Raw genomic sequence first — 18,522 nt, forward strand, 5'->3', positions numbered from 1 at the left:
AGGGCCTCTAAATGTGTTTTGCCTGGGATTTTGGCACAAGGGATTATAACATCTTATCCTGTGTATTACTGAATTGACGTTTCTCGCTTCGTTATGTTGGAATATGCGAAAATGAACAGAAATCGAAGGGATACCTTCTTATATGTGATTTCTGCAGCAATGGTAGGCTGGCCTACTGAAAACGTTGTACATCTGACTGCAGTTCAATGCAGTGTTCATTTTTTCGATTAAACAGTAAAAAGCCATTTTTAACATGTTGGTAACAGCAGAATAAGCGGGATAATGGACTTCACTCCATTAGACTAGATCCGAGGTGCTGCTGGTTCAAGTCCGGGCGTGTGCAGAGCTGAATCGCGCAGGTTCAACACAACGCAGGTCACATTGTAAGGCTTCGCGTTGGGCCGTTTTACCATCTAGAACGCGTGCATTCAATTTGTAGAAATGTCGTCCATTATCCTTTACTTATATCGTAGTACTGCTTCTTCAGTATCATCCTAAATTGGTTTAGTGGGTAACACTCAGTCTGGCGATCGGCCGTCCGTAGTTCAAATCTTGTTAACGGTTAGTAGATTTTTGGGGTTCTTCTTCACACCCGTCTGTCCAAACATGAAAACAAATGGCATTTAATCTCCATCTCAATATCTTTCTGTGAATTCGTTTCATGTTTGAGTTACAGGTGCTAAACGACTTTGGGTGTAAAAGTAAATATTCAAATAAGTAACCTAATCAGCAAGTTCATTTTCGCCAAGATTGGAGACCAAAGCACTATGCTGCTTAATCCTTATTCAGTAGATTTGCTGCTATTCACAATCCTTTGCATACAGCATGCTTATTGCAACACGGGTATAAATTCCGGTAACTCCAAAGCTTCTATTTCGTCGGCAACAACGAATGCAAACGCCGCAAGATCCGCCATTGTTTACACGAAGTTGACCGTGTCCGACTTGCCTGCAGCCGTTTTATGCTCCATCCCTACAGTCGGCGTAAGTTCACATTGACGTATGCACCTAAGCCTCAGACAGGCGCAGACATCTCAAACGAGCCTACTGATGACAGGCTTCAGGTTTTCCTCATCATGTGACTTCCTGGCAGACGCTAAAGTTGGCCGCTAGGTGGCAGCAAAGAATCTAACTGTCATTTACATACCTTAAAGAAGAAATGCACATTTTCTAGCAGTTTGTGGTGTCGTCTCCAGCTTTGAGTGAAGTGTGTTTGATGTCTAGATGAATTATTAAAGATAAAAATGAAAATGTTAAAGATGACTGGTTGTTTATTCAAAGACTAAACGTCTGCAAGTTTCATTTTCTCCATCAGAGCGAGTAGAAACTGTAGAAATGTTTTGTCCAGGAAGCTGTAAAATGAGAAGTGATCACCTGTCATCACCTGTCAACCATCTTTTCTTCTATTTAATCAAACATAGATGTAGACTTTAAATCACTTTGTTTTCTTTAACATCTGAAGCGACACTGAGCAAAGTCAAACCCATGAGCTTCTAGAAGATGACCTACTATAATCTATGGTTTTTATATCATACTATACTAGGATGGTTTTCTATTTCCTCCTTTAAATTTCAAACTAATGACTAATATAGAATGTTGTTTTTGAAGACATAGACACAGATTGCACATTAACCCTCTGGAGTCGATGGTGCGTTCAAATCACGTGAGCGATTTCAGACGACGTAGCATCAAGATGCAGCGTCGTTCAGTCTCCGTTTCAACTTTTGTAGAAAGTGCCGACTTCAAACTATAGAGCAGTTTTTAAACTGTGTTGATAGATGTGTCTCCCTCTGGTGGTGAAACGATGAACTGCATGAAGTCAGTTTAATGATGCAAACACAGAGAAACTATGATGATCACTGCCCTCCAGTGGTCACTGTCACTAACTACAACTGTCCACATCCCATAATACTGATATTCATTGACTGCAGTATTTTAGCTCTAATGTTCATCAGGCTGATAATGAACACATATTATTACACTGATAGACTGACTGATGAGTGTTCACTGCCCTCTGGTGGCCACGCAGAGGAACTGCAGCTAAACAGCACATGAGTAACAGCAGATATGCTTAAACTACAACCAGGTGATACACTGTAAAAAATAACACCAGGAGATATGCTGTAAAACAAGTGATTACTAGGAGATACACTCCTAAAAATGACTAAATGGAGACAGACAGTAGAAGAAAACAACCTGGAGATACACTATAAAAAATGACCACAAGGAGGAACACTGTACAAAATGTCCACCAGGATATACACTGTAAAATATGACTACCAGAAGATGTGTTGTAACAACAGTCACTAAGGTACTAATAGAAGCACACAGAACATTGATTTGTGACCAGGTGTTGAATTTAATATCAAAAGAAGAAAATGTATTTTGAATAGATTCTTAGTTCATTAGTGTATGGTACCAAACCATTGGAGCATGTTGGAGCCCATTTGGATCCAGTTCTCAGTGTCTTAACAGTACTCACAGTTCCTGGGATGCAGAGTGCTGTTAGATATAGTTTGGTAAACCCTCCTTCAGCAGTGTCCCGTCACTGTGGTGTAGAAACACGTCCTCAGGCTCCGTCCACGTTCAGAAGCATCCAGTAGGTTCTCAGCAGCTTGGTGCAGGAAGTGTTTCCCAACAACAAGTCTCTCATACTGTTAGCATGAGGAGCTAACTAGCATCAGTCCTCAGTGTGGTCACGGTTTAGCATCAATTAAGTAGAATTCCAGACAGAAAAGGCTCCACTGAGCGTCCAGTCTCTCCAACAAACAAATACACTAAGTGGTTCAGGCAGACACGGAACTAAATCACACTAACTTAAATAAATATACATTATTGAACTAAGTTTTAGAGGTGACTTTCTGTCTCGCTCCGTCTCTTTCCTCTCAGTCCCACCCACCTGGTTACCAGGTAGGTTAACTTGAACATCACTGATTGGCTAATCAAACAGATTGACACCTGTCCATACCATTAACGCCACAAGAAGATGGTGCGTTCAGGAACCATGGTGAACATAGGACATTCCAGATACTTAATGAACCTTCCCAAATACCAGTAGTCTTCTACGTACTTTGCAGATTCATGCTGCGGGCCAGATTATTCAATTTAGTTTTATTTATATAACGTCAATAACAATACAAATTGTCTCAAGACGCTTTACAAAACCCGGCCTGAAACCTCCAGAGCAGCCTGAAGGAGACGGTGGCAGGAAAAACTCTCTTTAACAGGAAGAAACCTTGAACAGAACTCAGCTCATATGGAGGAACCCATCTGCCTAAGGCCAGCCGGGTAGAGACAGAAAAGAGATATCCTCTGGAGGGACGGTTTCGAAGAAGACTCATTCCAGCTCCAGCATGGATCTGATGGAGTCTCTGGTCTGACTGTGAGCTTTACAGTCGACAGCTTCATGTTTTATCTTCAGCTGCTTTTAAATCATCTTTTAGTCTCTAAACTCACCTGTTCCTACAGTTCACCACCAGTTCTACAAACAGGAAACACTCACCAACCAATAACCAATGACAGATAAAGCAGCTGCTGCTCGCTCCAACACAATAAATATGTGGATGAAACAGGAGTAAAAACATCTGGAATCTACTGTTTCTACAGAGACAAGAGAAGACATGGAACAAACATCTACACAACAACAGGAAGGACTGTTGATGCTGGCAGGTTGACATGTGTCTGAATCATTCATGAGGGACTGGACTTGATTTGTTGGAGCTCTGTGAAGAGTTGAAGTGCAGCTCTGTTGATGGTCTTAAATGGAGACCATGTGGATGAAGCTCTCCTCTCCACCTCCCAGTAACATGGTCCAGTCAGAGTCTGCTTCAACCTCTGGATCATCAGGACACAGCTCATCCTCTCACAACACACACCGTCCTGTTTACTACCATGAGTCCCACCTGTAGAGAGGAGGAGAAAGAAGAGAGGAGGTGAAGGAGTGTTTCCAGAGTCTCCCTTCATCATCACATCCAGTAGAAAGAGCAGCAGGGACTTCAGTCCTGTTCAGAGCAGCAGTGGAGCAGCTGTGGAGCTCAGCCAGCTTCCTTTCAGCTTCATGTTAACGTGTTGGAGTGAACACACACAGACCTGCAGAGACTTTTAGCATCAAGTCTGTTTCCTCTGCAGATTTGACTAATAAACTGCTGAGAGTCCTGAACGCTTCATTACTGCACCAACACTTTAGTGATGGATTTACTGCTGCTCCATTTAAACAAAGATCAGCTGACTAATAAACATGGAGGCTGTCATTGAAGAGATCTGATCAAACTAATGACACATGTGATGACTCTGCTCATGGTTACTAAATGTAATGCTGGTTCTGTGATGTGCAGGCTTCAGTCAGACTGATCTCAGAGCTGTGATCAGTTGTTGATCAGATCTGATGAATGACCACCACTGTCTCTATACATCTTGGAAGGCTGTCAGCTGGAATCCAGCTTTATTTCCTGGACACATCAACACAACAACAACAGTCGTCTTCACATCAACTCAAACACATGATCACAACAAGCTTCTGGCTCATCTGATTGGCTGACTGTTGTCTCTCTCTCTGTCTTTCTGTCCAATCCTGAAGCCTGTCTCCATTCTCCTCTCACAGCTTCACTGAGAAGCTGCAGGTTTACAGGAAACACTGGATCTTTGATACTGTGTTTAGGACAATACTGATGAAAGCAGCATGGACTGACTGGAACCCTCTACTCACCTCAGAGTCTCCAGTTTATAGTCTGGACTCTTCTTAAGATCAAGAAGCTGCTTCACATCTGAATCCTTCAGGTTGTTGTCTCTCAGGTTCAGATGTCTCAGATGGGAGGGGTTGGACTTCAGAGCTGGTCCCAGAGAATCACAGCTGATCTCTGACAAACTGCAGCTCCACAATCTGAATAAAGAATAAAAGATGAAATGATTGATGATCAATCAGATGTGTTGAGGTTTTAAATGTGTCCTCATCAATGTGTGTGTTGACCAGGAATGAAGCTCAACATTATACAGTTATTTAAATGAGTTTGTATTTGTCTTCATTTTGAGGAACAATAAAGTTTTACATAAAATACATTAAATTCAGTTGGTGATTAAACATATCAGATAGGGCTGGGCGATATATCACATTAAAACATATATGGATCTATGTTTTAATGTGATACGGTATTTAAACTATATCTCGTATATGGATATAGTTCAAATTAGCGCTGTGATCCTTGCTCCATCAAGCTGCTGACCCGGAGCTCTCTGCACTGCTCCCCCCGTCCCTCCTCTTTCATGCACAGAGGAGGAGCAACAACGTCTGCAGAGTGTGTGGAGGAGAAATTGGTCAGTAAAAGAAAAAGCAGTGGCTCAGTAATTTGGAGATGGTTCAGATTCAAAGTATCAGATGAGCAACACGTTATATGCAGAGGTTGAGCTAGACTTTTTAGTTGTCTCTCATTTTGACTGACAGGGTCATAAAAATCCCCTCATAATCTATTTTTACCCGTCACTTTCATTCTTTAAAATGATAATGTAATTCAATAGCATTTCATTTTCATTCAAATGTCATTAACTCTAAGTACTTTTTCAGTATTGACAGTATTGACTTTAAATGGTAGAAAAAACAAAGTTTGTGCTGCCGACACGTCTTGTCCGTACTGGGACCGGGACTGCTAGCGCTAACAGCTCTTAGACGGTACCGTAGGGTTGAAGTGCTTCGGTCAAGGACCACATTTTGATTTCAGAGGTGGGGGGGGACACAAGTATTTTTAATAAAACTCTAATCTTTCAGTTGACTGTGTTTTCTAGTAGTTCTTCTAGTTTTCTATTGCTACTTTTAACTTTAATGTTCCCTTTTTTGGTTTGACTGGTTGTAAAGCATGTAGCAAAACATTATCACCCAATTCTGTGTTTCACCTTGTTAGTCAACTTCACTCCAACTCAGTACCACCAATTTTTTCACTTATTTATGGAATCTATGGTAAACAGAGCTCATTTACAAAGCACCACCCAGTGGTGGGCAGGTCAAACTGGCATCACAGGTGGAGAGAAACTGAATCAAATGTCCATTATTCAGTGGAAGGAGTCAAGTATTACATTTGATCTGAAATTAGTGTCAGAGAGAAGTTCTATTTATCAGCACTTTCAATCAAACTAATAGACTTTAGAAGATTATTGAGAGCTTTGTAAATGATGAGGAGGATCTTGAAGTGGATCTGCTGCTTTATTGGAGCCAGTGAAGGTGTTGAAGGATGGCTGCAACGTATTTCTTTGAGGAACTTCCACTTTGACTTGTAAAGAAGTCTCTTATGTCCACTTTTCTTTTTTAGACATCCTGGCTGCGCCTAATTACCAAACACACATACACACATGGACACCGATTCAAAGGTTAATGTAAATGAAAGCTCTGATATTCCAATCCTTCTAGCTGACGTGACCCAGGCAGAACAAAGGAACAATTTACAGTAGCAGATTAACAAGGACTCCTGACCGCAGACTAGCAGACCGGTGTGACAGCAAGGTGGAGTGACAGCGGGGACGGCCAATCACACAAGAGACGGCAGAGCCAATGGAGGAGCTTGTGGGCGGGGCTAAACTAAGGGAAACAGGCTTCAGCTTGAGCGGCCGTTTTCCGCTTGGTCCTAGTGCTTGACGGGTCTCTGGTTACTATAGTAACATTGTTTTAGGACGGTAAAAAGACCAGGGGACATGTCCCCAGAAACAAGATACAGCCAAGGGTGGAAGCACTACAAATCTTTTTCACCACCTGAAACAGTGGCACAAACTGCAGTACGCCCAGCAGTGTTGTGGGTAGAGTACTCTAATTACTTTTTTCGTGTAATTTGTAACGTAACGTGTTAGTTTCGTGCGTTAAGTAATCAGCACCTTCGTTATTTTTTTTAAAAAAGTAATCTGTTACTTTAAGAATTTCTCCAGATAAGGAAAGAAAAATTCCGACTCCAGCTGCTTTCTGTCAGACAGTACTGTGCCACCTGTAGATGTGTCAGTGGAGGAGCAGCGCTGTGATGATGCGTCTGTGACCTGCTGACCTACGTTACCTGTGTGAGTGTGTGTGTGTGTGTGTGTGTTGATGTCAGAGAGGACAGCTCTTGAATCTTGGAAGTACACACATTATTTTCAGTTCGCCAGTGAAAAGGACAAGAACAACATAACGGTAAAACGCTCACTCTGCATTGGTGAAAAGCTTCTGTCCACGGCAAAAAATTCCACTTCCAATTTAAAACAACATCTTTTATCCAAGCACCACTCTATCACCCTGGTAGCAAAGCCTGCTGAGGAAGACCACGCTGGTGCACCAGCTGCAAAGCAACAGCGTCTGGGTTTTAGCTCAGCCTCAGCTAAAACTGTCTCTACCAGTGACGTTCACAAGCTTGTGGCCGGTTATGTGGTTGAGGAGATGCTTCCAGTTACAACTGTGGAGTCTCCATCTTTCCCTAAACTAATGAGTAAAATCCCAACGACACGTCACACAGAGGGAACAGTGCCGGACCGAAAAACCTTTGCTAGCTATCTGGACAAATCCTACCTAGATATGGAGAAAGAACTGAAAACAACCTTTGAAGATCTGGAATATGTTTCTAGCACGGCAGACTTGTGGACAGCTAATAATAAGAGCTTCATGGGAATGACGGCACACTGGATACATCCCTTCACTCTGAAGCTGGAGAAAGCTGCAGTCGCATGTAGGCGGGTGAGAGGACGGCACACGTATGACGGAACTGCCGGGGAGATTGAACAAATTCATGTGTCATATGGCCTTGGTGGGAAAGTGACAGCCACGGTCACTGACAATGGATCTAGTTTTGTTGAGGCTTTCCAGGTGTTTCACAAAACGGCCTCGGACTCAGAAACAGAGGAGGAGGAAGATGGGAATGAAAGTGTGACTTTGGAGGATCTAAACAATGTACTGTCCAGCTGTGATGGTGATGGCAATGACAGTATGATCAGTCTGAATCTCATCTCCACCACTGACATAGAGAAATGGCTGTCTTCCAACAGTGACACTGGAGCAGTAACAGGAGAGCCATCGCTAAATGTTCAGCACTCTGGACCAAAGCCAGCAGATCAACATTAGCATCAGAAACTGTGGAAACATTCAGCAGGAGAAAGCTGCTGGTTGCCACGACGACCAGATGGACTCTTTTCATGAGGCTTTGTGCAGGGTCATAGACATCCCCATCACTGACCTGCAGAACTTATGCACCCAACTGGGCATCAGGTGCATTACGGACAGGGAGCAGCAGTTTATTAAAGAGTACTGCGTGATTCTCAAAGCGCTGGCCATGGCCCTGGATATTCTTCAAGGGGAGGAGAACTGCTTTGATGGAACTATCCTGCCGACACTGGAGGCCCCGATGGCTAAAACACTGGATCTAAAAGACAGTCTCTCCCGGATGACATCTGGCCTGCCTGATGTCATAGTTGAGGTAGTTGAGCTTTTTTCGTCTGTTTTTTGTTTTTGCTCATATCAAAAAAAAAAAACATTGATGAGATTTACACTGCAGGTTTTAAACTAATTTCCATATGCCTATATCTTGCAGGCCATAAAGAGACGCTTTGCATCCACGCTGGACAGCAAGGAGGCCCTGCTGGCTGCACTGACCATTCCTAAACTCAAACTGCGCTGGGTAAAGGATGAGGCTAAAAAAGACGCTGCCAAGGTGCTGCTTGCTGCCGAGTGCCGTGCGCTGGGGCATCCACTGCTGGAGGAACTGTCACCTGCACCTGTCAATTCAATTTTATTTATATAGCATCAGTAACAATAAAAAATCGTCTCAAGACGCTTTACAAAACCCGGCCTGAAACCTCCAGAGCAGCCTGAAGGAGACGGTGGCAGGAAAAAGTCCCTTTAACAGGAAGAAACCTTGAACAGAACTCAGCTCATATGGAGGAACCATCTGCCTAAGGCCAGCCGGGTAGAGACAGAAGAAAGAGAGAAGAGAACAGCAAGATAAACATCCATCTGTCATAGATACACATATCTGACTAAAGCGTACATGTGGAATCTGATGATACAAACTGATGATGTTACATGACAGTTTGAAAATGGAAGAGGAATCACAGGCAGGTTGGAGAATTGTTCATTCAGCGGAGGAGACGACTTTTTTTCATTTACAGAGGACAGCCAGGTCTCAGAGTCGGTGGACACTCAAATTGCTGAGTATTTTAAGTCAGGTGTGGAGATCGATATGTTCAACAAGTTCCCCAGGATCAAGACAGTATTTCTGCGCTTCAATACTCCACCACCCTCCAGTGCACCCGTGGAGAGGCTTTCCAGCCTCAGGAGTCTCGTTCTTCCTCCTCAGAGAAGTCGACTGTCAGACAGACGTTTCTAAAATCTTCTTCTGCTACGTTTTAATCACTACTTTGAAGAGTAAATGTAAGTGGACGATGGTAAAGTGAATTTAGGCTTGTGACACTTGAATAGTATTTTCATAGTTCAGCTATTAGGCTATTTGTCATTTGCCTGTGTGCCAGTGAGCCATTTTATTGTTTGTGTTATTCGGCCTGTTATCATTTTTGTTTGACATAGAGGCAGCTGTAAAAATGTCTGTTAGATCGTTGACTGGTCGTTCATTTCTAAATGGATGTGAATCTGCTACCTGTTTACCTCAGATTGTGTTTACTTAAGCTCAATTAAATGCACTTTCATAACTGCATTCAGGTTAAAACTAATTCAGGAGTTTCCTAATCTTGTTAGGTGCTCATATATAGGCTACCTGGGCTGGGTAGGTGTATATGAGTAGCAAACAAAATGAAACTCCTGAATTTTGATCATATGTTCTAACTGATCAAAACATAATTCATGAATAAAACGCTCTGTGGCATATTGCTGACTGTCTTTCCTGGTATTGTTCTCCTGCAGAGTTCATTTGGTTGGATGACTGACGTTATTCATTGTCAGGACTTCTCTGTGCATTTAAAGGAGGCTGTGTGTCTGTGTTGCTGAGTTGCAGCATGTGTGAGGCGCTGCAAACGGCTTTTAATGTTTGGTAACGCACGAGTACTCTAACGCGTTACTTTTATTCATAGGTAACGCTGTAACGTAACGGATTACTTTTAATTGATGGTAACGTAGTAACCTAATTAATTACTTTATAAAGTAACTATACCCAACACTGTCACCCAGCCCTAATATCAGACCTACAACAGTAACAGCCAGTGAACTCACCCCAGTTCCTCCAGTCTACAGTCTGGACTCTCCAGAAAACCACACAGCTGCTTCACTCCTGAATCCTTCAGGTTGTTGTTATTCAGGTCCAGATGTTTCAGATGGGAGGGGTTGGACTTCAGAGCTGGTCCCAGAGAATCACAGCTGATCTCTGACAAACTGCAGCTGTCCAATCTGAATAAAGAATAAAAGATGAAATGATTGATGATCAATCAGATGTGTTGAGGTCTGAAATGTGTCCTGATCAATGAGCTGTTCTCTAAAATGAGTAGAGTGACTTTGTCCTTGTGTTATTGTGGATCTTCATCATGTCAGCCTTCTACAGACATCATCCAAACGTCAGCACAACATTCAGACAACTATTCATGTCAACACAGATCACTAAGATGCTGCTGACCTCAATACAGGATCAATATCTCCTCCTCACACATGTTGGACTACAAACTGTTGATTAGTTCTTTGATTCCAGGACCTTCTTCTTCCTGGATTTGGTGTCTCAGGAGGTTTGTGTCATTCAAATGTTAAAGGACAAGTTGACATGTTCAAGTGTGTCTTCCAACAACAGTCACATGTCATATGGACATTACAGAGTTCTTCAGATTCCTACTGTCCACACTGACTGTGAAGTGGTCTCTTCCTAACACAACTCCACTGTTCAGCTGACACTAATATGAAGCTTCAGCAGTCTGACTGACACTAAGGCATAAAAAAATATGTGTGGTTCCGGTTGCCGACCGACCCTGTCAATTTATGTGCGACCCAAATTTATTTTATGAACCTCCCGAAAATATTAGCCACTTAGCAATTATGCACAGTCGGTTGTTCTCAGGTAGGGTTGCCACCCGTCCCGTAAAATACGGAATCGTCCCTTAATTGGCAATTAAATGTTGCGCCCCGTATTGAACCACTACGGGACGCGATTTGTTCCGTATTTCCATAAATGTCCAAAACACATGTCTGTCTCACACACACCAACACTGAATCTAACAATAATGGTCAATGATTTTGCCAGAAGATGTTCAGTTCATGGGCATAGCCGACTTTATTAGACTATTGTGGTTTGATTGGTTGTTTAGGACAGTGGGCCACGGGGCTAAGTTAGCATGCTAATGCTAATACCGTGTTATACATGCTGCTGTTATTTGGCTAACGGTCACTTTCAGCGTGTCTGTATGTTAGCGTGTATGCTAACAGACTGGTGTTTAGCTGCAGTGGTGTTGTCATTTAGTTAGTTTTCTGTTAGCCGTGTGTGCTAACTGTCTGCTAACTGGTACAGAGTTACTGCGTCTCTGTGTCAGGATCTCCGTTAACATATTTTAGTATTTAGTTCTCTAACGCTTGTAGCAGAGCGCCGCGCTGCCGCACCGATATGCTGAGCGGTCGCCATGGCAACCACGAGACTGACGAGTTCGTCAATAGTTTGGAGGAGGAGCTAAATGACGTACGCACTACTACTAACACGTAAAGTAAAAATCCGCTGCTGCTGAGAAACTAGTCCCTCAAAATGTTTTATCATTGAAAATGCAAGGTTGGTTTAATTTCTAAAATTATTCTGTCAACACAGACATGTACATCGATAGTCAGACATTTTAATTTATTCGTTCGGGTGTGCTGTGGAGTGGATAAGACCGTTTTGGATGTTACCGTTGAATTGCGTTAGCTCAACAACGGCTTAGCAAAGGTGACTGCTGCAACTAAAGGAACGGATCAAATACCTGCCCTTTAAAGCCGTAAAAAAATAAAATAAATAAAAATGATTTTGAACAGACACCAATAGAGTGAAAGAACTAAAAACCACCTCCTGTTCTAATAGTAAAAACTAGAATCAAACATCCAACAAATGCATTAGGAGGGTTCTCATACCATTCATTCATTTTGTTCATACAGAGGAAAAGAAAAAGCACAATTTCTTGTAGATAAACTGAGGCAGTCAGGTAGCAACTGGCAACTTTGGTAACTTGATTAGAAGAAACTAACTCAACTAACTTGTTGCACACACGTTTTGTTTCCTCGCACCAGTGACAGACATATCGGGGTGATGCCGTCTTATGTGCGTTAGCATGTTTGATGTGTTTCCAGCGACGTACCGCACCTCCGCCAAACATCGTCGGCAGACAGTCTTTGTCCGGTCCACCACTCGCGTGCCATCACCGTTATGTTGCACCGGGAAACCAAAGTGTTCCCACACTGGTGATTTAAATGAAGTTGATCCAGTCCGAGTCTGTGATGAAAGGGCGAGGCTGAAGGTAATGGCCCAATATGGAAGCAGACAGGTGAAAGAAAGATGGAGTCTCCACAGGCAACCCGCCTGAGACGACGTCCGACCGACAACTTGTCCCGGTACCGGCAGTGTTCCAGATAAATCCTCACGGTCCCGTGTAGAAACAGCAAGGCTCAGCCACAGAGTTAGCTGCTTTAGCTACGCAGCGGCTAATGCTCCATTCACTTAGCTAGCGAATGCTAATGACAAGAAGAAGCTAGCGAAACGTGCACAACTCCAAAGAAACTTGGAGCAGAAATGTCTCTAGTTGTCCCCAATCAGGCGTAGCTCAGCTGTCCAGGTCCAGAATGTGGAGCAGACAGTCCTCTAGATACTGAAACTACCACTTTATCTCATTACATTACATTACTGCCAGGTGACTCGTCGGCGCTCGTTCCGATCGTCTCTCGTTCTCGTTCATTCTCTAGTTCATTTTTACACTCACTCTCTCTTCCGGTCTGACCCCACCAATCATACACCTTTGACCAATCAGGGACCAGTATAGAGAGCCGAAGTCCCGCCCCCTCTACTTCCGGGTTATGGGACCTATCTTTTGAAAAAATATGAACGGCAGTCTATGGAGAAAGATAAATTATTTTCTGGTCCCGATCGACTTGTGCCTTGGATTATACATATGTTGTTTTTCAGAATAAAAAATTATTTTACATGTCAAGAATGTCACAGTTTGTCGCATGATAGTTCAGTAAAACGCTATGGAAAATACGTAATTAAACGAACTACAAGTCCCGCATGCTGGCGCGTACAGAACCGACCAAAACTCCCTTCGTGTAACTACAGCTCTCGACATGACCCGATTTATAATGACTGTCACCTCGTTTGATGCTTCTGCCTTCGTCCTGGAAGAAGACGGTAAAGCTCAACAAGGAGACAGCCATAGTTCTCTAGGGATCTCTAGAGAGATGTAGTTCACTAAGCGATCTCATACAAAACCTAATGTTGTTCAGCTTATTTACGTCAAATAATTAATTTCTTGACGTGAAAAATTATCTTTTAAATTCACACACATCATATGTGAAATTCATGCCACAATTCGATCGGGACCAAAAAATAATTATCATCTCTCCATAGACTGCCGTTCATATTTTTTCGAAAGATAGGTCCCATAACCCGGAAGTAGGGGGGTGGGACTTCGCCTCTCTATTACCTTCTTTCTCCATTGGTACTTCCTCTCTCACCATGAGCTCTTTCAAAATAAAATGAAAGATTTAATAATGCACTTCTGTGTCTTTTAAAAAACATTTCAAACTTATTTATTACATTTTTAACCCATTCATCAAACTATTTTAACCTTCATGAAATGTTATTTTAACACTTTTAATAACAGTTTGAACTAAAACATATGTAACCCAGGTCCCATGTAGTTAGAGTGCTTAATAAAAGCTAGTGCTTAATAAAAGCTAGAGTGGTTAATACTATGAGACTGGGCCTGGGCTCCTTGTAGAAAGATACAACTATTTTATATGTCACTTTTATAACGTATGTAACTCTAATAATATAGGTTACTTTAATAAATGACCACAACTCTACTTTAAATGCAATAATCCTCCTCCTCAGGTATTTATTTACTACATGAAATAAAATGTAAAGGTTTTGATTGTCCAGTAAAAATAAAATGCAATATGTAAATAAAGAGGTTTTCAAAATAAAATTCACAGGTTCTCTTGGTTTCACACCTTTCCTTTAACTTCAAGAACAAACTATTTGTAAGATACTCTTCAAACTAACTCTGATCTCTTTAGGATCTTCAAGTCACCTTTAAAACAGTGTGCTTTAATTCACAACTCTAAACTCAATATTAACCTGTGGCCCACACACATTCATTTATAAAACACACTCTATTAATGAGATTTGAACCGTTGCAGGCCTGTTGATGAAGCTTGTGTGCGGTGGGGCCTGAAAACTAGAACTCTAACCCTAACCCTTTACACTAGAACAGTTAGATATAGAACAAGATACAAGCAGACGCATCATATTCACCTCTTCAGGTCACACAGAAGTTTATATCAGGACCAACGAGTAGTCAACCTCCACCACTAAACTTAAATGCTCCCCACACCACCATGCCTCCGTCTTAGCTCTCTGGTCCATAGCGTCTGTCTCTCTTGTTGCATGCTCACTACACATCACACTAACCTGCACCATTAGTCCCTCACTTACACAATTCATTGACTCTGATGGGCTCGTGACTTTGATAACCAATGACAACACAGGAATGAAATGATTGACGTATGACAGCTAACAGGTTAGGTTACACACGTAAACACTACTTTTTATCTCTCATTTTATCACATCACAGATATTTTATATAAACTTGATGAACTAAAAGATTTTATATTTATTCTTTTAACTGTAAATAGTCTAATTTATTAAAGTGTATATATTTTAACCATTTTAATATTATGAACTTCCTCTTTCAAAGATCATGAACTTTCAATACAACATTAAATTATGCTGTATTCATTTTTCTTATGCACTGTAACCTAAATGATTTATACAGGGCTACACATATACTACACATATTTACGAATTACTCTATTTATTATTCATTACTATTTCATTTTTTTAAAGGTTCTATGTGTAACAGGTGTCGTAATAACAGGCGGCAACCTCCGGGTCTGAAAATTGAAGCCAATGCGGAAGTGCAAAAAACTGCAGTTCATCGAGCGACCGCTTGAGGCTCCAAAAGGGAGCAAATCCCCATTGACCCCCATGTTAAAATGCCTAACTTTACAGCAATATTAAACATGTTTACAGCCTGGTACAAAAAACGGTTTTAGTCTCAATGTCTTATTTCACTATTCGTGACAACTGTATGGGGGTGATTTTTTTTCTAACGTGTTCGTTTATTTTTTATTAAGGTTTAAAATTCTGCATAATTAAGGGCGTTCCCGCCTTGAGTTCTAACAGACCTTCAAAGAAATCTGCTCTTCATTTTTTTCGGTGAGTGAAACACTGGTTTTATTCTAAATATGTTCGCACTAATTAGCAAGCATTGGTGTTTGGCTTAACAAAACAAGCGCGTTAGCTCAGCTACATAAACTACAATTCTGTATTCTATCTCATGTGTTGAACACCATTGTCTGTTATTTTTTAACTTTCAGATTAACAGCGACGTTTGTGAAAGATCTACAGTAAGCATGAAAGACAAAAGGAGTGTAAATACAAACAGGATTTTAATGCAATATTTAAAAATATTTGCTATAGGAAAAAAAAAAGAGGAAAAAAAAGGAGGAAGGCCTTTCCACTGTAGTCCACCCAGACAAACCAACAGATGAGGACGTCCAGCAGACTGAGGTTGTTTCCATGGTGATCACAGCTCTCTAGGCCCAATTATCCACACTGTATCTGTGGAAGGGAAAAAAGTATAAGTTAACAAAATTATTATGTCACATTTGAAGGGTAAAAAAAATAATACATACCAGTACATATATTAACTAGTTACTGAAAGAATCATCTTGTAATAAATATAAATGTACCTGTCTTTTTCAGATCATAATGTCATTTATGGTAAGAGCTTTAAACAGCAGCCAGCACCAACAATGTTTATTAACGATAGTAAACATATTCAAGGAACATAATCCACTAAAGTTGTTCGAAATATTAATTATTTAATAAAAATATAACTTAAAGTTTAACGGTGAAGTCATTTGATTCAGGTTCGTTGGTGTTTTGAGTAAATGTTTTACGACAACTTGACAAAGTTCTGCAATACTCGACAAAATCTACAGCTGTAATTTAACCAAGTTACTACCTTTATTTATTTTGTTGTGTATAACTAAAATTAAGACATAACTGATTATTTCGAGTGTTATATATCTTCTGGTGAACTTACCTCCAGCAAGGTGAGCTGGGGTGCTGGGAGGACGGGTGAGGAAAAAGGGGGAGTTGGCCGCTTTGCCGTGTTAGCCGGCTGCTAGCACCGCGGATAGCGGTTAGCCTAGCTCGGTAGCCTGAGCTAACACGGTAGCGGAGAGTTGAGTGGGCGGGTTTCAGCGTCCAGGCTGCCTTAGCTCCGCCCCAACACGACGCCCATGTCCATATTTGGAGTATCCGAGTGTGGGCGGAGTAAAGCAAATCCAACATGGCGACCGAAGTCTCCGCCCACTACAGGCTTCATTTTTGAATTCAGAAACCAATGGGTGACGTCACGAAGGGTTTGTCCATAGAGAGCCGAAGTCCCGCCCCCCTACTTCCGGGTTATGGGACCTATCTTTCGAAAAAATATGAACGGCAGTCTATGGGGAGATAATAATTATTTTCTGGTCCCGATCGAATTGCGGCATGAATTTCACATATGATGTGTGTGAATTTAAAAGATAATTTTTCACATCAAGAGATAAATTATTTGACGTAAATAAGCTGAACAACATTAGGTTTTGTATGAGATCGCTTAGTGAACTACATCTCTCTAGAGATCCCTAGAGAACTATGGCTGTCTCCTTGTTGAGCTTTACCGTCTTCTTCCAGGACGAAGGCAGAAGCATCAAACGAGGTGACAATCATTATAAATCGGGTCATGTCGAGAGCTGTAGTTACACGAAGGGAGTTTTGGTCGGTCCTGTATGCGCCAGCATGCGGGACTTGTAGTTCGTTTAATTACGTGTTTTCCATAGCGTTTTACCGAACTATCTTGAGACAAACTGTGACATTCTTGACATGTAAAATCATTTTTTATTCTGAAAAACAACATATGTATAGTATAATCCAAGGCACAAGTCGATCGGGACCAGAAAATAATTTATCTTTCGCCATAGACTGCCGTTCATATTTTTTCGAAAGATAGGTCCCATAACCCGGAAGTAGAGGGGGCGGGACTTCGGCTCTCTATAGTATATACAGTCAATGCGTAATACCAGTTTCGGCCATGGAAGGCTGTATGCGGGCAACATAACCGCCAGCAGTGATGGGCAGTAACGCGTTATAAGTAAGGCGTTACTGTAATCCAATTACTTTTTTCAAGTAACGAGTAAAGTAAATTGCATTTAACAGTAATTAGATTACCTTTACTTTCCTGCAAGCAGCCTTCGTTACTACGTTACTAAACCATGATTTTGCCATAGACAATAAAATAATTTGGGATTTTGCCGTATGGATTTTGCTTTGTGAGACTGTCTCGTGACAATGACGTACAGCGGCGCGACGTAGATGTAAACAACAGACACACGTGTGCAAGACATGGAGTGCGGGAGAGAGCGCAAACATGGAGCATTTAATTCATGGAAGTTCAGACATTACTTTGAGTTTGACTCGGTAAAAGATGACAAAAACATTAGCGTCCGCTGTACACTCTGCGTGGGAAGAAAAATGTTGTCTACAGCGAAAAATTCCACCTCAAATCTGAGCAAGCACCTAGCAAGCCGGCACAGGAATGTGAAACTCATTGAGACACCCCCAGATCCCGACATCACCGCTGCAGCAACAGAGGGCCCCTCTCCTGCTAAACAGGTGAAAATAGACTTAAGAGCGACAGGACTTAGTGGCGCTGAACTGAAGAAGCTTGTCGCTGGCTATATTGTCGAGGAGATGTTGCCCATTTCCACCGTAGACTCTGATTCATTCCGACGCATCGAAAGAAAATACCTATCAAAAGCGGTGTCAAGCTGCCGCAGAGAAAGTCATTTGCAGGATACCTTGAGAGAGAATACGACATAATGGAGGCTAATTTGAAGGCTGCACTCAGAGATGTAGACTTTGTTTCCACTACTGCTGACATCTGGACAATGAATAATAAAAGTTTTATGGGAGTGACGGTTCACTGGATTAATTCCACTTTACAGCGCAACAAGGCCGCGCTAGCATGTAAAAGAATTAGAGGCAGGCACACCTATGATGTAATTGGAGCAGAGATTGAAGAAATTCATTCATCATATGGACTGCATAGCAAAGTTGTTGCCACTGTAACGGATAATGCATCAAATTTTGCCAAAGCATTCAGAGTATGTCAACCCTGTAATTCGGAGTCTGAATCTGAAAATGATGAAGCAGGTGATGACGAGGAACCAACTTTTACAGATGTCACAGAAGCTCTTTCATCTGGTGATGGACAGTTTAGCCTCCCTCCACACTACAGATGTGCATCACAC

General features: G+C 41.7%; 1 protein-coding gene across 1 annotated transcript in view; it reads right to left on the reverse strand.

Annotated features, from left to right (window-relative positions):
- Positions 1 to 1,604: 1,604 nt before the first annotated feature.
- The window catches only part of LOC311494583 (uncharacterized protein), a 43,953-nt gene continuing 27,035 nt past the window's right edge, over positions 1,605 to 18,522 (reverse strand). Inside the window, exons 5-7 of the mRNA XM_084553691.1 lie at positions 10,159 to 10,332; positions 4,705 to 4,878; positions 1,605 to 3,901 (exon numbers count right to left, since the gene is read on the reverse strand). Coding sequence (XP_084409817.1) covers positions 3,886 to 3,901; positions 4,705 to 4,878; positions 10,159 to 10,332 — 364 coding nt within the window. The 3' untranslated portion in view covers positions 1,605 to 3,885. The remainder of the gene's footprint in view (positions 3,902 to 4,704; positions 4,879 to 10,158; positions 10,333 to 18,522) is intronic.

Source organism: Chelon labrosus (genome assembly GCF_963514085.1).
Source record: "Chelon labrosus genome assembly, chromosome: 10".
Lineage (NCBI taxonomy): Eukaryota > Metazoa > Chordata > Actinopteri > Mugiliformes > Mugilidae > Chelon > Chelon labrosus.